At 50.7% G+C, this 19,262-nt stretch overlaps 1 protein-coding gene across 2 annotated transcripts; it reads left to right on the top strand.

Annotated features, from left to right (window-relative positions):
• Positions 1-9,036: 9,036 nt before the first annotated feature.
• On the top strand, positions 9,037-14,171 carry TMEM106C (transmembrane protein 106C). Of its 2 annotated transcripts, none has more exons than XM_077870309.1 (8): positions 9,037-9,173; positions 9,642-9,853; positions 10,762-10,825; positions 11,298-11,457; positions 11,550-11,690; positions 12,137-12,186; positions 12,647-12,700; positions 13,553-14,171. In XM_077870309.1, exons 2-8 carry the CDS (start codon positions 9,670-9,672, stop codon positions 13,647-13,649), a joined length of 750 nt encoding a protein of 249 aa, XP_077726435.1. In that variant the 5' UTR covers positions 9,037-9,173; positions 9,642-9,669; the 3' UTR covers positions 13,650-14,171. The 2 variants fall into 2 exon arrangements, with proteins under 2 accessions (XP_077726435.1, XP_077726436.1); XM_077870310.1 differs by lacking the exon at positions 9,037-9,173 and adding an exon at positions 9,387-9,500.
• Positions 14,172-19,262: the final 5,091 nt, after the last annotated feature.

The following is a 19,262-nucleotide window of genomic DNA, read 5'->3' as shown; positions in this document are numbered from 1 at the left end:
AAGCATGGGGTGGTGTTGGGGGAATGAAAAGCAACTGGGGTGCCCAGGGGCTCCCGGAGGTATTGTGTAATAAAGGCTGAGAAGAGGGACGCCTGGGTGGCTCAGCAGTTGAGTAACTGCCTTCGGCTCAGAGTGTGATCCCGGGGTCCTGGGATCGAGTCCCACGTCAGGCTCCCTGCATGGAGCCCGCTTCTCCCTCTGCCTGTGTCTCTGCCTCTCTCTGTGTGTCTCTCATGAATAAATAAATAAAATCTTAAAAAAAATAATAAAGTCTGAGAAGAAAGTTGAGTTCTGGAGAAAAACAGGTCTTGGGTGAAATAAAAGTGGGCTTCTCAGTGTCTAACCTCAATGCCGTCTGCTGCAGAGCCAACTCTTTGCATCTTCAGAATTCACACGAGGCATAAAGTGCGAGCAAGTGCAAGAGGTGCTTGTGAGCGGCAGAAAGGCTCTCTCCTCAGCCTGGGAAGCTACCAGGGTGTCCCCTCCCACCCCCAATCACCTGATAGCTCCCCAGTCCTTGGCACGACCCAGAGACAGACGGAGCTGTCGGCGGTGGCAGTTTCAAGTCACTTAGACAATCTTCCTTTCACTGGTTTATTTATTATTCTCTTCCCACCTCTCCACCCCTTCCCCACCAGCTGCTTAAAATATTTTTTCAAACAGAAAAATCCAACCACAGCTGGAAACCAACCCTAAAGTTAGTGGAGAACGTGGGAGCTGCCAGGGAAAATTGCCGGAGTTCGGGCGGGGCCGTGAGAGGAAGGGCCCCAGCCACGGAGACAGCCCCGCTCTCGGCAGGGGCCCCGGTGGTAGGGCTGCGGCCCAGGGGAGAGGGCCCTTGCACCCCATCATCACTCCACAGTCTGCGAGGATCCGCGGTGGGGGCGGGGACACAGGTTGGCTTAAGTAAAAGAGGGGGACCCTCCCCTCAAGGAGCTGTGGGCTTAATGAGGAGACAGGGCACAGACACAAACACACCAATGACAACAACAGCCTCCACTGAGAGAGTACCTCCATGCACCAGGTCCTGGTCTAAGTGCTTTACATGCATCGACTCCCTCAAAGCCCTAACAACCCTGTAAGGAAGGTACTATCATTATCCCGGTCTTGTGGAGGAGGAAACTGAGGCACGCGGGAGTTAAGAAACTCACACACCAGCACACAGCTGGTGTAACAGTGGGGCTCTGTGCTCAGCGGGCCCAGAATCTAGGGGCTCTTGGCCACCGTGCTATGCCGCCTCTGGAGGACCATGCAAAGGGTGAAGCAACACCGACCCCCCTACCCCCCGCCCCAGAGAGAAGTCTAGAGAAATTAATGTGAGAATCTGCAGAAGGGAGAGAGGGTCCCTGGCAGAGGATTAGGACAGAAGTGCTTCACGAAGGAAGTGACATACGCGCTGCTTCTGGAAGGAGAGCAGGGATTGAGGGCCCATGCGCAGTGGCAGGGAGACGACCATACGAGCAGAGAGAGATGAGGCATGAGCAGAGGCAGATGCAGGACCCAAGAGGCCCAGCTCCCAACGTATGGCGCCCATCGCTCAAGAGGCTGTCCTCACAGCAGCCCAGAGCTCGGAGAAGGATGTACAGGCGCCCAGGCCGCCACCGTGGACAGTGAGTGCTTGCTCGTTCCGACCTCTCTGTGTAGGACATTCTTTTCTCCCTGCCTCGCCCCACTCCACACCCCATCTGTCACCGTGGACAGATTCCTGCTCCATCTCTCTACACCCTCAGCTGCTTCTCACCTCCGACCCCTCTCTCACCTGCCCAGTTCTCTCACTCTTACTGTTTGTGCTGTCCCCTGCAAACTTGTCCGTAAGGAGGGGTGAAAGACAAAACAAGAACACTCAGAAAGTCTTTATAATACAAATGTTTGGTGCCATTTAATTTAGACAAAAATCACCAAGCTGTCTCAGTTGGGATGGATGGCCCACCAGAGTGGCCACACAGCCATGTGGCCCAAAGACCCCCAAGAGATAGGGTGGTGGGTCAGGGGACTGGAACCTTCTCCCTGCCCTGCCTCTACTTGTCTCTGTGACCTTTATCAGGTCACTTGGCATCTCTGGGCCTCAGTTCTCTGTCTGGACCTGTCTGGTGTGCTCCCTTTCAGATCCAAAAGCCCCATGAACTCAGAGTCCCCTGAGTCCTACAGGATCTTCTTTTCCACATCTAAGGACTTGGAAGGACCGGCTGGGGGGGATGCTCAAAAGTAATCCAAAGATGGTGACAATGCTGCCAGGACACAAGTCTAGCTCTTCTCCTATATACCTTCAACTGCAAGCTTCTGAGGGCCGGTTCATAGAGAATCGTCACCATGATGATGGCTGTGATTTCTTGAATGCTTACTACCTGACAGGAACTCCTCTAAGGGGCTGTCATGGGATACCTCACTCCATCATTTTAACAATGTTACACATGAGGAAACTGAGGTACAGAGGGGTTAAGGTCAGTGCCCGAGGTCACACAGCTAGTGAGAGGCATCCCCTGCCTCAGTCTGGCCCCAGAAGCCACTGGAAGGAGGAGGCAGGTGTAGGGCGTCCACAGAGGAGAGGGGGAGCACCCGGAGGGCAGGGACTACGTCCTGTTTGTCACTGCCGCCCAGGGCCCTGACTCCCTAAAAGATTGGGTTGGCCTTGACTGACATGGGGTAGAGCAGAGAGACAAAGCTGTGAGTTCTAACGAGTTGCTAGTGTCCAGGAATTTGTGCACGCCCACGATGTGGAAGGCTCTGCACCCATTCCCAGTTCAGCTCCAGCCAGAGCCACCAGCTGCAAGCTTCTATCTGTCCCAAGGTGGGCCTTGCCCGGGCGCATCTAGATGCCAGCAGCTGGCTGCTTCCTGTCCCACCAGGCAAGGGCCAGCCAGCCAGGCCCAGGCCTGCTGCTGCAGTAACCCAGCTTTGGGTGGGCTCCTTCCCTTAGAAGCTGGCCGTCTCCTTGGCCCTGCTGTGGAGGGGAACAACCCCAAACTTCTGCAGGTTTTAAGGCTGAGCCTCAGGGGGAAGAGAACTTCCAAGGTGGAGGCCTCCGATGCTGGGCCTCCCGCGCCCCCTGGTGGAAGGAACAGAGCGGCGCCAGGCCTGTAGGGCCACCTAAGCTCTGCTTTCTTTCCCCTCTCCCCCCACTCTGTCCTCTCTCCTCCTGCCTCTGGTCATTCACCATGACTGCACGTCCATTGGGTACCAAGCACGTGCCATGAGATGGGGACACAGAAAGAGTCCTGTGACTATGACACTGTCCCTGCCCTCCCCATTCATTCACTCAACTCACTCAACAAAATGTTGATGGAGCACCTACTCTCCGCCAGGCTTTCTTCTAGGCCCCAGGGACTCCATCCCTGCCCTCAGGGAGTCTACAGTCTAGCAGGGACATTTAAGTGCCTGGTTCACAGGCACTTTAAAGCACAGTAGGGAGAGCACAGGTGCTGGAGAAGATGTGACGACAGCTGTGCTGACGCTGAGCCGTGTGTGTTCCGGGACAGCGGGAGGTAGGTGTGCAGGGAAGGGTGCAGAGTGGCATCTGGGCTAGGCTTGGATGGCCGCGTAGGAGCTCTCCGGGTGCAGGAAATGGGGTGTGGAGTGGGGCGAGGCGGGGAGAAAAGAATGTCCTACACAGAGAGGTCAGAAGGAGCAAGCGCACACAGTGCCGGCGTGTTCAGGGAGCTGCAAATAGTCTTCTGTGGTCGGAGCGTGTGGTTAGTGGGAAGAGAGCAGCAGGAGAGTACAAAGGGCCTTGTCAGCTTTGGAAGGGGTTTGGGTCTTTTCCTGAAGCCTGTGAGGAGCCTCTGAAGGTCTTAAGAAACAGAATGATATGACTCCGTTTGCGTCTTATTAAAGGACCTCTTCCTGCGGAGGAAGAGCGGGAAGGGCACGTGGCCAGCGGGGTGTGCTGCTCCTACGGCGCCGTGTGATGTTGGGCAAGTCACCCCACTTCCCTGAGCCGCAGGCGTCCTATCCATCCAAGGGGGGCGTCGCTAGCCAGCCTGCAGAGTTGTTGCGAGAACTAAACACGTAACCAGTGCCTGCTACAGTGCCGGACGCGTAGTATCTACTGAAGAAACTGCTACCTTTCTTAAGCCAGGAAGCTTACTAAGAAGGCCATTGCATTGCCCCGGCCAAGGATGTCCATGGCCTGACCATAGACAGAGAAGAGAAGCCGCCAAGAGCTAATTCAGACAGTTAACTTAGGGGATGGGGCTGAGGATGGATTTTGTTTTTCTCAAATCCTCTAGATCACCTCTGCCGTCTGTCCTCAGGCTCTGCCCTGCGGATCCCTCGTTCCTCGCCCACGGTTTTCGCTGCCCCCTTTGCACAGGGTGTCCACCCATTCACTGCTTGTCCCTCTTCCGTTCGTCTGGTGGAGTCTCAGAGACCACAGGGGGCCGAGGCTCTGCTGGCTGAGGCCCCAGGCACCCTGCCCAACGCAGCGGCACACACAGACAGGAGTTTAATGGCAGTTTGTGACAACAGTCAGGTGTAGATGTGTTTGGCCACCAGACTTGTCCCTGAGGCTGACACAGGGGGTAAGAAAGGCAGTGCTGGGGGAGGTTGACCAGGAGACTGGCTGACTCCTGCTCGGGTTCCAGCAAACACTCACTGAGGAGTTAAAATCCAGCAAGCCCACGTTGGCCTCCCCACCTCCGCCAGGCAGGCTTCCCTGCTTCGCCGGCCTAGACACCTTCCTCCCACACCTGGCCTGAGGGTGCTGACTCCCGACACAGTTCCCACTCAGGAGGTCCAGAACTTCCAGGCAGGGGCACCTAGGGGTGGCAACTCCTGGAGGGGGGAGGCCATGCAGTGCACATGTGTGTAGCACGCACACTGATGTGACTCGGCGTGCGTGTTCCTCTGAGGTTGCCAGCGGGGCTGGGGGGGGGGGCTTCTGGCATTTACTAAGGACCAAGGCCCCCGGGGCCATCAGGTGGACACTGGGGACAGTTGTTAACAGTATCCGAGGGCCAGATAGTGGTCTCCTCAATCTGGGAGTCCCCTGACAAGAGAGCCTGGTTCCAGTGTTTATTTTAAGATGTTGGTTTGTGTTTGTGTTTTCCTTGTATTTCTGTCCCTTGTTCCAAAGAGATAACAGTCCTTTCAGTTTCTTTGATTTCTGTGGGGCAGAAATCTTTCTTAAAAGATGGCTTCTGGAAAATCCCTCAACCATCTTCATTCCACTGAATGAAGTCCAGCTCACTGGGGAGATGACACCAGGTATCCCTGAAGTGCCATTGAGGAGAAAGGGGAAAACATGGGGAGAGCAGGGAGAGACGCGGCCTGTGCTAGGTGGGGAAGGGACCTGGGGCAGGTGAGCCCGCTGGAGGGTTCACAAGGATTTGAGACCTTTGCCCTGGCACCGTCGTGGCGAACAGCGTGCGGGTCCCAGCCCAGGCAAAGCAGTCACATCACTCAAAGCAGAGGCCCGTGGCACACTGTCCAAGGAGGAGAGAGCAGCTTCCCGGGCTTAGAAGCAAATGCTGACTGTTTCACGTACAGGGTGTCCCTTAACTTCAAGCAAGTTCTCCCACGTGTGGAATAGATAAAGGGAGCAGAACCCTCAGCCTCCACGTCAGAGCAGAGGGAGGTTAGCATAGTCCTAAACTCTCCTTTGCACACCCGTCCCTATGTGCGAGGGGGGAGGGTATGGAGCTGAGCAGAGCTGGTCTCCGTCTCCCCCATCCCTCGGTGCCTCTCAGGATGGCAGCCCTGGGGCCCCTACTGCTCCCCGCCTGTGAGGCCCGGCTACCTAGTGCACAGGGAGCAACTGAAGAGGCTGGGAGTGCAGGGATCCCCAGGTGGCCCCACTCTGCCCTGGCCCACCTGGAAAGCCCCAGTGAGCTCATGTCTGCAGTAACCTCACTGCTCATAACCAGGATGGTGAGACAAACCTGGAAGCCAGGCAAAGGTGCGAAGTGATGGGTGCCTCCTCAGGAATGCGCCGCCCAATTAAAACTGCCTCCCGGATGGCACAGGCAGATGCCGGGACTGCTCCCCCAGGCAGTGCTGGCCAGCCTTCGGGCTGAGCCATCCCGCAAGCATTTACTGAGAGCCTACTATGCAGGCGTCGGGCTGGGTGCCGGGGACACAAGGAGATATTGGAGCCACACTGGAGAGTGTAGTCTATCTGTCCCACACTCACTTTCAGAAGCAGATGACCAGAGAGCCTCCGAGGTTCTTCTGCTGGTTAAGGCCCCCTTCACAGCCTCTACCAACCCGAAGCCCTTTTTTGTCTTCACCACAAGCCCAAGTGCTTCCCTAGCCTGTTCCCTTCTCTTTTCAAAGCATCCACAGCCTGCCATCTTCCTCTGGTCTCCACCTCCTATAAATCAGGCAGCTGCATCTTCACCCTCCCCGCTCCTGGGACAGCCAGGACGCTCTGGAACGCCCATGTGTAGTGTGGACATCAGTCCTTGGCAGGGTTCCAACAGAGGCCATAAGGTGAGGCAACACCCACGTGATGAAAGGATGGGCTCATTCCCCAGATTCCCCAGATGAATTCTCTGTCAGAAGAGGGTCCTCAGACAAGAAAGCTGAACTTGGAAGAATGGCTTCACACAGGAAAAAGGCCCCCCTCCTACTAAGAGCAGACGTTAGCAGAAGATAGAAACCTAAGTGTGGCCTACACAGTGTGTGATTAAAGCAGTGAGACTGCTTGTCTTAAAGCCCAGGCTTCACCCCTAACTAGGTCTGTGTCTGTATCTTTTAGGATCACATCTCATGGTGAGAGACACGCCAAAAAACTCACTTTTGGTGGGGAGTGGTTATTTTTCTCACGTATTGAGAAGTCAAAAGATAGGCAGTCTGGGGGCCTGAATGTGGCTCCAAGTGCCACAGGGACCGAGGCTCCCTGTATGCTTCTACCCAGCCTCCCCATAGCATGCAATTCTTGCCTCACGGCCACAAGAAGGCTGCCCTATCTTCAACATCAAGTTCAAACTACAAACAGGAAGAGGAAGGTCAAGGGGCCAGTTGAGTGTCCATCCCTTTTTTTTGTTTGTTTTTAAGATTTTATTTATTTATTCATGACACAGAGAGAGAGAGAGAGAGAGAGGCAGAGATACAGGCAGAGGGAGAAGCAGGCTCCATGCAGGGAGCCCGACGTGGGACCCGATCCTGTACCAGGCCCTGGGCCGAAGGCGGCGCTAAACTTTTGAGCCACCTGGGCTGCCCGTGTCTGTCCCTTTTAAGGAAATATATTTTTAATTAAGAATATCGTTGTCTCAAGACAAAATCAGATTTGTATAAAGAATACAAATTGATATAGAGCTTGCAAAGAGAGGTGAAGATCAGATTTCAGGAGGGAGAAGGTACAGGCTGGACACAGAAAAAGAAGAACAATGGCTCCTTGTCGCTTCTGATAAAGATTCTTTGCTCGACCAAACTCTAGTCAGGCTCCTGAGACTTCTCATAGGCCCATCTGTGTGTGTACTGTACAAGCCAGTCTGAGCAAGAACTCCTGACCCTGGATACTTGATCATTCTCCACCATCCCTCAGGAAATGTCTGATCACCCTGGCCTGTCTTCAGCAGGAATCCTGTTAGGTCGGTTTAGCCAGAATCTTCCTTACGCCTGAGGTTTCCTCTTAGTAATTTTCCATCCACTGACCCCTACCCTGCTCCTTGGCTCTAAACTCCTCCTTGCCCATGTTGTATTCAGAGCTTTGCGCAACCCTTCTCCCTCACACCAAGTCCCTGGTGCAGCCGTCCCTACCCCTGTGGCCATGGCCCCCTTCAGTCAAGTCTGCCTTACTGTCTTTAACAAGTGTCATTCTCTCTCTTTTTTTTTTTTTTAGCACTTCTTACTCTAAGGGCTCAGTGGACCGACTGTGACCAGCGGTTGGGCAGGCGGCTAGACAGCGGAAGGGGAGGCGCCAGCCTTACCCACGGAATGAGGAGAGAGATTCAGAGGGGCAGGGGCCTCGGCAGAGGTGGCCAGCCTCACTCCCCCTTGCCAAGCAGGCCCCTCATCCTCCCAGGCCAGACTCTCTCCCCTCCCCAGCATCATCTTAAGCAATGTCACCTGCTTAAGGTCCGCCGCTGCTGTAGGCTAAGCTCCACGGGGCAGTACGTGCAAAGAAATCCACCTTTTCTTTTAATATTTTGTTTATTTATTCATGAGATACAGAGAGAGAGAGAGAGATGCAGCGACACAGGCAGAGGGAGAAGCAGGCTCCATGCAGGGAGCCCACCGCGGGACTGGATCCCCGGTCTCCAGGATCACGCCCTGAGCCAAAGGCAAGCGCTGAACCGCTGAGCCACCGGGACCGCCCCCACCCTTTATTTCTATTTATTTTTTACTGTTTTATTTATTTGTTCATGAGAGACACACAGAGAGAGGCAGAGACACAGGCAGAGGGAGAAGCCAGCTCAGCCCGCTGCAGGACCCCATCCCCGACCCCGGGATCACGCACGGCCTGAGCCAAAGGCAGCCGCTCAACCAGAGCCACCCAGGTGCCCCGAAATCCACCCTTCAAAGTGTTCTCTAGGGCAGCCCCGATGGCGCAGCGGTTTAGCGCCGCCTTCAGCCCAGGGCGTGACCCTGGAGACCCGGGATCGGGTCCCGCATCGGGCTCCCCGCGTGGAGCCTGCTTCTCCCTCTGCCTGTGTCTCTGCCTCTCTCTCTCTGTGCCTCTCATGAACGGATAAATAAAATCTTTTAAAAAAATAAAATAAAAAGTGTCCTCTACCCCGTCCTATACACGCCTTCTGTGCGTGCGGACTAGGACTAAAGGCAGGATGGGGGCAGCAGGGGGCAGCGCGCGCGTCCTCTGCATCTCCGTCCCGCCCGCGTCCACGTAGTTGAGAACGGCTCCGCCACCGCCGGCTCCTTCCTCGTCCCGCCGCCCGCCCCCCCGGCGGAGACACGCGGCCCGGACCCGCCTTTCCGAGGAGCCGCCCGCCGCCACCTGCCTCCACCTGCCTCCACCTGCCTCCACCGCCCCCTGCCGACGCCCCAGCCGGGCTGCGAAGAGCGCACGCGCGAGCTCCCGCCGGCGTCTCCCGCGCCCCGCCCCCTTCCCAGGCCCCGCCCCTTCCCAGGCCCCGCCCCCACGCCGCTGGCCCTTCGGCGCGTGCGCAGTGAGCGCCGGCAGCTGCGAGGAGCGGAGAGGCAGGTCAACCTGCGGAGCGGGCAGGTGGCGGCGGGTGCGGCCGGAACCGGAGCTGCCGGGAGTCGGCGCCCTGCAGGTCCGGGGGCGTCGGCGTCCACGTGGGCGCCCGTGGTGGGCTCGGAGCGCCGCTCTGCCAGGGGGCGTGACCTGAGCGCGCCCCCCGGGCTGGGCCTGGAGGGGGATGGGGAGCCCGGAGCCCCGTCGTCGGTCCGGGGAGGTCTGGCGGAGCGCGCAGAGTTTGCGCAGAGCGGACCGGGCGGGGCGGCGCTGGGCGGGTCTCCGGGCTGCGGGGAGCCCGGCGGGGGGGGGGGGCTGTGGCTCCTTGGGCTCTAGGGAGGGGCTGGGAGGGGCTGGGAGCGGTGGGGAACGTACCTAGAAAATGACCCTTGATGAAATTGTGCAGGTGTGTGGAATCACGGGACGGCAGTTGGGTCATTTTTGTGGTTTCGCTTTTCTCCTAGAAAGATGCAGTTTCTTCTGTTCCTGGCTCACTCAGTGCGGCCACTCAACCTGCACTTACTTTGCCTCTCTACCTACCTCCCAGGACATGACACAAGTGGCACATCCCGGCCATGGGGTCCCAGCATTCCACCTCCGCTCGCCCCTCTTACTGCAAGCGAAAGAAAGAGAACAGGGAGGATTTGCTGGCAGAAAGGGAGCAAGAAGAAGCCATTGCTCAGTTCCCATATGTGGAGTTCACCGGTCGAGATAGCATCACCTGTCTCACGTGCCAGGGGACAGGCTACATTCCAACAGGTGAGACTCTGGTCATCATGGGAGGGGTTCCCAAGGTACCCTCAGGGCTTCTCCTGTCTCCCAGGCAAAGCTTTTCTTCTAGCAGTAGTGCCGTAGTCCTAGGCAGTGTCCCGAACAGGAGCCAGTTGAGCTGACCTGATAGGCTTGGGTAGGTTCCACAACTTCTGTTGGTCTCCTTATATCCGAAAGCCTTTCTTCACTTCCTCTCTTTTGTTCTTTGTTTCCCTGCTTTGGAATGCTCCATTTGTTCCACGTTGTGGGATTTGTTGACAGGCACATCTTTTTATTGCTCGCTCTCACTCATGAGGCCTGGCACAGCTCTACAGGTGAACCATCTTGGAAGCTTCTTTTCAAGGAAGCAGGTAGTCAATCATTAACAGCCTAAGGTCTGGAAAATATTTCAAGTGGGGAGAGAAAAACATGTGCTCAGGAATGAAGCCTTGATTAAAGTGCAGGATCATGTGTCACTAAGTTGGCCCTCAGAAAGTCCTAACAGTTTAGATGGAGCATCACGGATGTTTGCAGCTGGTAAGAACCTTAGAAAGCATCTACTTCAGAGCCTTCGTATGACACATGAGGTGACCGTGGCCTAGAGCAGTAATGACTACTTCCCCAAGGCCATTTGGCAGCTCCAGGCCGCCATGCGGTAAAACTAGAACAAGATCGTAAGTTTCTCAACTTCCGTGTCACAGTCCTGGTATGACTGATTAATGTTTTGTAATTTGTAGCACACTCTATAGCTTTACTTGTTTCTTGTTCCTTAGACCCAAAATGTGAAACCCGTATCCTAGAAATGTCTAATTACAGACAAGTGTGTGTTACGGCAGGTTGACGTGTGACATAAAGGAAACTACCACCAGCACATGAGGTTAATTTCTACCAACGTTAATTGTTTGGTTCTTTCCTAGAACAAGTAAATGAGTTGGTGGCTTTGATCCCACACAGTGATCAGAGGTTGCGCCCTCAGAGAACGTGAGTTATTTCCCTCTCCTGTTAATAACTGCTTCTGTCCTATAAATTTATGAGCACCTGCTAACTCTTTGAAAACTTTTATCTGTTCTTGTAAATTCCCCATTTCCTTTTATACTGTTTGCCGAAGCAAGATATCTCTGCCCCATCACAGTCTGGGGAAGGAAACTGCTAGACATGTTCTCAGGGCCAAGTGAAAGAGCTGACTTGGAAGACTTTGGAGAATAGGGGTATCATGGGAAGTGAGGAAATGTTTCTGTCCTCGGAGCTGCTCTCTTCAGCTTCTCTCCCAGATGACAGACAGCAGTCAGATGGGTTTTAAAGGCTCCTCCCACTGCACTCACTCTTGCCTGATTCATGGTTCCTGGCTCTTTGTACTTTCCCTTTTCCCTCACATCTAGTTTTGCATTTAATCTTGACTAATTGGACCTTGATCTCTGACTGCCCGGTTGATCATGTGCTGTGTCATTTGCAGTAAGCAGTACGTCCTCCTGTCTGTCCTGCTCTGTCTCCTGGCATCTGGTTTGGTGGTTTTCTTCCTGTTTCCACATTCAGTCCTTGTGGATGATGACGGGATCAAAGTGGTGAAAGTCACATTTAATAAGCAGGACTCCCTTGTCATCCTTGCCATCACGGTAAGACTTAGGGCCTTGCCTCCCAGATCATGCACCTGCAAGTCTGGGACCCAGAACACTCATAACTTGTTTCCTCACTTGTCCGGATGCAGGCTACCCTGAAAATCAGGAACTCCAACTTCTACTCGGTGGCAGTGACCAGCCTGTCCAGCCAGGTTCAGTACATGAACACAGTGGTGGGCACATATGTGACCACTAACGTCTCCCTCATTCCTCCTCGGAGCGAACAACTGGTATGCTGTTCTTTGAGGGTCCTTGCTTCACAGGTTTCCAGGAGGAGTAGGGGCTATGGGATGCTGTAGCTTCGTGACTTTGCGTTTCCTCATTTCCACTGGTAGAAACTGGTTGGTGGGGAAGACCCATCATGCCCTGTGACTGAGAAATTAGGGAGGAAATCAGCGTTTAAGTATTAGGGGAACAGAAGAATTTGTCAGAGCAAGCAGTTCTCTACAAATCAAGAAGTGGGGGTAGGCCACCGGACAGTCCGAGGTCCATTGGCCTCAGAAGAGAAGAGGTTGCAGGCATTGTTAAAGGGACACAGTCTGTGTCAAGGACAATCTTGGGGAAGTATTTTGTATGTGATAGAAGAATGCTTCCAGGTCTATGAATTGCTCCTAACAGTACCATTCTGGGTCAAGCCTGCCTGGCCAAAAACTGACTCTGGTGTCTTTATTTTCAGGTGAATTTTACTGCGAAGGCTGAGATGGGAGGACCATTTTCCTATGTGTAGTAAGAACAGTTTTCTCTATATGTGTGCTCTCTGCCAGATAGAAGGGATTCAGAGTGTATTCAATTGATTGGGGCCAGCCCTACCTTAAGTCCCAGGCTTCGGCCTGTAGGTTCCCTAAGCTTTGGCCATCCTGAAGTTTCTTTGGAGGATGTGTTGTTGAATAGGAGACTGAAGTGCTGGAATTTCTAAGAGAACATTAAGGCACTAGAAACATCTCCAAGCTTCAGCATGTATATGGTGGGTTTGAAAAAACCAGAAAAGCATCATAATGTGGGAGGATGCATGGACACTGTGGGAACTCAGAGCTAGTGGACCTTGGCAGACGCTTAGGTCAGAAGGGTTGGGGAGGAGAGGAGCCCCATACAGGGCTGACCATGTAACTCAGCATTCTTATGATTCTTCTTCTTCTTCTTTTAAACAAAACGAAACACGACTGTTTCCATATTTGCCGTTTGGTAGCTTCTTCTGCACATTGCCCGATATCCTGGTGCACAACATAGTGATCTTCATGCGGTACGTTGCTCTTCCCCTATCCCCATGGCCTTTGTGTTTGTGCCTGGACCTCACCACCTTTGCTCGGGAGGTGCTGTGTGACCCACAAAGTAGAGGCACCTAACCAAAGCGGAGACACCAGTGCCATACAGGCACCCTCTTGGGTGTCCTCTAGAGGCTGCGTCCAAATCACAAATCACCAGATTTACAATAAGCAGTTAGACCATTTTCTCCATGAAGTGAGGTCTAGTTTTGTGATCCCATTAGAATCCTAATGAGGCTAGTTAAGAAAAGCTTCTCAAGGTGTAAGTACTGAGCGTTTCGCCAGCTTACTTTGTCCACACAAATTACCCTATGCCACGGATCTTTAGGGCTGGGCCTAGAACCATGACTGTTAAATCTGCAGATGAAAAGCACCTGCTGCAGGCATTTGAACTACTTTTAGGGTCTAAAGCAGGGATTTTCAACCTCAGCAGAAGATTCACAACCCTTTTTGTGAGGGGCTGTCCTGTGCCTCACAAGATGTTTTACAACAACCCTGACGTCTACCTGCTGAACGCCAGTGACAGTCACCACTTCCCCCTACCCTCAGTTGTAATACCCCAGAATGTCTGCAGACAGTGCCAGAAGTTTCCTGTGGGGTAAAATTGTCCTGGGTTGAAAACCGCTTATTTAGAAGGTCGTCTCATGGCATAGCATTTCTATGAATGTACAGAGATCCTCTGGCCTCCTGGTTCTGTAAGCAAGAAGATATGCAGCTGGAACCCGTGGATATTGTTGCCTGAGCTTGCAAAAAATTATGTAGGCATTTTTTTCTACTTCATCTCAAAAACAGAACTTATTTTTCTTGTTTTTGTTTTTTTTCCCCCCTAGAACTTCAGTGAAGATTGCATACATTGGCCACATGACCCAGAGCTCCTTGGAAACCCATCACTATGTGGACTGTGGAGCTAATTCCACAGCTGTTTAGAAACTGCTCTTGGTTCTTCCATGGCAGCACCTGCCAGAAGAGACACAGCACCTGTTCCCAGGGCCTGAGTTACAGACCTATCCCAGGTGGTAGAAGTAGAGGAGAAATTGGTTCTCTTAATCCCCAGCAAACATCCTCCTGCCATTTAGGGGTGGGGGTGGGGAGAGCTCCTCTGTGTAGCACCATCTGTATTTCTCAGAACCAGCAGAATCACTGCCCAGTGCCTCGCTTGTGCCTGGCAAATAGTAGGCACTCAGAGCAAGTTTGAAGAATTGAATTCCCATCTTTTCAGCTGTTCTTGGGCATTACACATTGAAATCCTACCGCGGTTCTAGGTTATCAGACCATGGAGAGTGACATGGAGGTTGGACTGTTAGGGCAGCTCCAGAACGGGTCTCCCTCATCTGTGCAGAAGAGGCAGCGGGTGGGAATGTTTGAATACGTAAGAAAGCACAGACTGTCTAATACGGGAAATTTTTTCATCTCGCAAATGTCTAGGAACTTAACAGAAACCTTTTTCCTGTAGAAAATTACAGTTGTTTTTACATAGAGTCTATGTGAGGCTTGATTTACCCTTCATCCATTGGCTGGAACATGGATTGGGGATTTGGTAGAAAAATAAATCCTGCTTTTGATTCATCTGCGTCTCCTCTGATTGTCTGGGTGTCTTAGGAGCCACCTCCGGGGGACTCTAGAATAGTTGCCTGCTAAGTGGGTCAGCACAGGATTAGGAGGGAGGAAAAGGAGCCCTGACTGCACTGTCCCCGTGAGCTCCCATCATAGAAAAGCAGCCTCCGGCCACAGCAGCCCTGCTGCTCTCCATCTGGCCCTGGTGGTGGGAGGTTGCCTTCCTGCTCTTCTGGTACCCCTGGAGGTAGCTCTACTCGGTACCCCTGGAGGTAGCTAGAGATAGCGCAGATGCCTGAGGAGTGAGAAGCTGCTTTCCTAAGGAGTAATCCCTTCCCCCATCGATTGGCTGTAGTGCTGACTTAAGAGGACCTGGTTCGAGGCCGACCGTTCCTTGAAGTGTGACCACCACCCTCTTGGCGCCCAGAGAGTGGGCTCCAGCCCCGTGACGACAGCGAATCTAGTTGAGTGGTGAGTTTTCAGGACTCGGCTGAGATGTTCTCCCTCACAGAGCAACAGATGGTGGCAGGGAGCCTAGCTCAGTTTTGCTTCCCATCCCCGGAGCGTGCCTCTCAGTATTCGCTTAATGATTTCTGGACTCCCAAATCTTCCAGCCACGGTTTAATGTCACAACTGTTTGGCTGATGTTGACTACGATTGAGTAACCCAAAGCTGAGGGTGAGAAGCCGAGTTTCAGTGCTGCACCAGATCCTTCGGGGGTGTTCGTGTGCGTGTTGGCGATACCTGTTGGGTGTAGTGGTGCGGGGGCACGTCGCCATATCAGGGCACTGTCCCAAACCAAAACGTGCCCTCAACACAGGAAGACATTCACAGTTACACGCTCTCTCTTTAGTCTTCCCTTTTGCAAATAGCCTCTAGCACATTTCTCATGTAATTTTGGAAAAGTCGTTCATCTTGGTACTTCAGTTTTGAGTCCCGTTTTATGGCCGTGTGCCTCAGCATTTCTACTACATATTAACCATAGAATTCAGCTATGATAGATGACAGCACCTCACAGTCTTTAAACACGTCTGACTGCAAAATGCTATGTGGCTTCCCAGGCCTGTTTATATCCTGACATCCCAAACTAGCCTTCGGGCTGTTCTGCGTGGTTGCTGTCAGCAGCACGAAAATAGGGCAAGTGGTTGGCTTGGGCGTCACTGCCGTCACTATTGTTTTTCTAGTGCGCTGAGGTTTGGAGAGAATATGTTTCTTCGAGATGAAGCTTCACTATTGGTATCGCTGTAGTTTCTGGCTTGGCCTGTACTCTCAACTTTTTTGCTCTCAGGTTACTTCTATGTCACCTGGTGGAAATCTCCATTTGTTTGTTTACTTGTGCCAGAAAAATGTTAACTGAGCACCTGCTGTATGCCAAGGGTTGCATTTTGTCCAGAATCAGAGCTAGAAGTTTATCTGTCCCAAGCTTTTGATATTTGCCAGGCTCCATATAGGCCACAATTTGCCTCCCCCTCTATTCTGCAACCCCAGTTTCCTCAAAGCAGGATCCGCGAGATCTTTGGATCAGCTGTTCTAGGGACTCTGGCCTCAGGTGTGAACCAAACTATTTAAAAGGTTCCACCTATTCGGGGGGGCCCTGGCTGGTTCAGTTGGTAGACTGTGACTCTTGAACTCAGGTTTGTGAGTTCAAGCCTCACGATGGATGTAGAGCCTACTTTTAAAAAATAAATAAGTATGGGACGTCTGGGTGGCTCAGTGGTTGAGCGTCTGCCTTCAGCCCAGGGCGTGATCCCAGAGTCCCTGGATTGAGTCCCATGTCAGGCTCCCTGCTTGGAGCCTGCTTCTCCCTCTGCCTATGTCTCTGCCTCTCCCTCTCTCTCTCTCTCTCTCTCTCTCTGTCTCTCGTGAATAAATAAATAAGATCTTTTAAAAAATACTATAAAAGCTGTTTAAAAAAGCTCTACATGAATCTGAAGGGCCACAAGTACTTCCTCTGGGCCAAGCAGTACTTATTCTTTGCCTGTATAAGTAAGATTTTTGTTTTCAATGTAGTTAACACTGTTATATTAATTATAAGTATATAATTTTAGTGAATCAACACTTCTGTACGTTACTGAGTGCTCATCCTATGTGCTCTTCCCCTGCTTCACCTGTTGCCCCCATTCCCCACCCACTTCCCCTCTGGCGAGCATCAGTTTGGTCTCTGTAGTTCTCTGTTTCTTGGTTTCTCTCTTTTGCTTTGCTTGTTTTATTTCTTCAGTTCCACGTATGAATGAAGTCATATGGCATTTGTCTCTCTGGTTTATTTCACTTAACGTCATTCTAGCTCCATCCGTGTTATTGTAAATGGTAAGATTCCATTCTTTTCTATGGCTGAGTAATATTCCACTATGTACATATACCACATGTTTTTTATCCATCCATCCATCAGTGTACACTTGGGCTGCTTCAATAATTTGGCTTTTGTAAATAACCCTGCAATAAATGTGGGGGTGCCTGTATCCCTTTAAATTAGTGTTCTCATATTTTGGGGGTAAGTACCCATTCATGCGATTATTGGATTATATGTTCCATTTTTTATTTTTTTTAAAGATTTTATTTATTCATGAGAGAGAAAGAGAGAGGCAGAGACATCGGCAGAGGGAGAAGCAGGATCCATGCAGGGAGCCCGAAGTGGGACTCGATCCCAGGACTCCAGGATCACACTCTGGATTGAAGGTGGCTCTAAACCACTGAGCCACCCGAGCAGCCCCCATTTCTGATTTTTGAGGAACCCTTATACTGTCTTACACCATGGCTGCAACAGTTTACATTCCCACCAATAGTGCAAGAGGGTTCCTTTTTTCTCCACGTCCTTGCCAACACTTCCTGTTCCTTGTGTTTTTTATTTTAGCCATTCTGACAGGTGTGAGGTGATACCTCATTGTAGCTTTGATTTGCATTTCCCTGATGATGAGTGATGTTGAGCTTTTTATCATGTGTCTGTTGGCCATCTGTATGTCTTCTTTGGGAAAATGTTCATGTCTTCTGCCCATTTTTTAATTGGATTATCTGTTCTTTGGATGTTGAGTTGTATTAGTTCCTTATGTATTTTGGACACTTGCCCTTTATCAGATATGTCATTTGCAGGTATCTTCTCCCATTCCCTAGGCTGCCTTTTGGTTTGTTTGAATGTCTCCTTAGCGATGCAGAAGCTTTTTATTTTGATGCAGTCCCAGTAGCTTCCTTTTGCCTTTCTTTGCCTTGCCTCTGGAGATCTATCTAGAGAAATGTTGCTACAGCCAATGTCAGAGAAATTACTACCTATGCTGTCTTCCAGGATTATTATGGTTTCAGGTCTCACATTTAGGTCTTTAATCTATTTTGAGTTTATTTCTGTGTATGGTGTAAGAAAGTGGTCCAGTTTCAATTCTTTTGCATGTAGCTGACCAGTCTTCCCAACACCATTTGCGAAGAGACTGTCTTTTTCCCATCGGATATTCCTTCCTCCTTTGTCAAAGATTAATTGACCACATAATTGTGGGTTTATTTCTGGGTTTTCTGTCCTGTTGATCTTTGTGTCTGCTTTTGTGCCAATGCCATACTGGTTTCATTACTACGAGCTTTATGTTATGAGTTGAAGTCTGAAATTGTGATACCTCTAGCTTTGCTTTTCTTTGTCAAAATTGCTTTGGCTATGTGGGATCTTTTGTGGTTCTGTATCCATTTTAGGATTGTTCTAGTTCTGTGAAGAATGCTGTTGTTATTTTAATGGAGGTTGCATTAAATCTGTAGATTGCTTTGGGTAGTACAGACATTTTAATGATATGCTTCCAATCTATGAGCATGGAATGTTTTTCCATCTCTTTGTGTCATCTTCAGTTTCTTTTGTCAGTGCTTTAGAGTTTTCACAGGATAGCTCTTTCATCTCTTTGGTTAAGTTTATTGCTAGATTTGTGTGTGTGTGTGTGTGTGTGTGCAATTGTAAATAGGATTGTTTTCTTAATTTTTAGTGTATAGAAATGCAATGGGAGGTGCCTGTGTGGCTCAGTCAGGTAAGTGTCTGCCTTCAGCTCAGGTCATGATCTGAGGGTCCTGAGATCAAGTCCCACATGGGGCTCCCTGCTCAGCGGGGAGTCTGCTCCTCCCTGTCCTTCTGCCCCTTAACCTGGCTTGTTCTCTCTCTCTCTCTCTCTCAAATAAGATCTTTTTTAAAAAAAATAAATGCAATGGATTTCTACACATTGATTTTGTATCCTATGATTTTCCTGAATTCATTTTCCAGTGTCTATATATAGGTTTGGTATCAGGGTAATACTAGCCTCAAAGAATGAATTTGGAAGATTTACTTCCTCTTCTAATTTTTGGAATAGTTTGAGAATAGGCATTAACTCTTCTTTAATTGTTTGGTAAAATTCACCCATGATGTTGTCTGGTCCTGGACTTTTGTTTGTTGAGAGTTTTTTGATGACTGGTTCAATTCATTGCTAGCAATTGGTCTGTTCAAATTTTTTATTTCTTTCTACTTCAGTTTTTGGAGGTTATATGTCTAAGAATTTATCCATTTCTTTATGTTGTCCAATTTTTTTGGCATATAGGTTTTCATAATCTGTTAAAATTGTATTTCTGTGGTGTTGGTCATTTCTTCTCTTTGATTAGTGATTTTGTTTATTTAGGTTGTTTCTCTCTCTCTCTCTCTCTCTCTCTCTCTCTCTCTCTCTCTCGTCTAACTAGAGGTTTATCAATTTTGTTGATCATGTCAAAGAACCAGGTCCTGGATTCACTGATAATGTTCTGTTGTTTTTTTAGTTTCTATATCATTTATTTCTACTCTAATCTTTATTATTTCCTTCCTTTTGCTGGTTTAGATTTTTTTTGTTCTTTCTCTAGTGCCTGTAGGTGTAAGGTTAGGTTGTTTATTTGATATTTTTCTTGCTTCTTGAAGTAGGCCTGTATTGCTATATACTTCCCTCTTAGAACAGCTTTTGCTGCGTCCCAGAGATTTTCAACCATTGTGTTTTGATTGCCTCCATGTATTTTTTATTTCCT

This window comes from Canis aureus, chromosome 25 (assembly GCF_053574225.1).
Source record: "Canis aureus isolate CA01 chromosome 25, VMU_Caureus_v.1.0, whole genome shotgun sequence".
Taxonomy (NCBI): domain Eukaryota; kingdom Metazoa; phylum Chordata; class Mammalia; order Carnivora; family Canidae; genus Canis; species Canis aureus.
The sequence above is the reverse complement of the archived record's forward strand: the minus strand, read 5'-3'. Positions and strand labels throughout refer to the sequence as shown.

Bases quoted from the DNA above. Each gene is read 5' to 3' on its own strand.
- TMEM106C (XM_077870309.1), top strand. From the start codon at position 9,670: ATGGGGTCCCAGCATTCCACCTCCGCTCGCCCCTCTTACTGCAAGCGA. The intron at 10,826-11,297 runs GTGAGTTATTTC...TGTCATTTGCAG, and splicing joins AGGTTGCGCCCTCAGAGAAC to TAAGCAGTACGTCCTCCTGT. The intron at 12,187-12,646 runs GTAAGAACAGTT...GCCGTTTGGTAG, and splicing joins GGACCATTTTCCTATGTGTA to CTTCTTCTGCACATTGCCCG.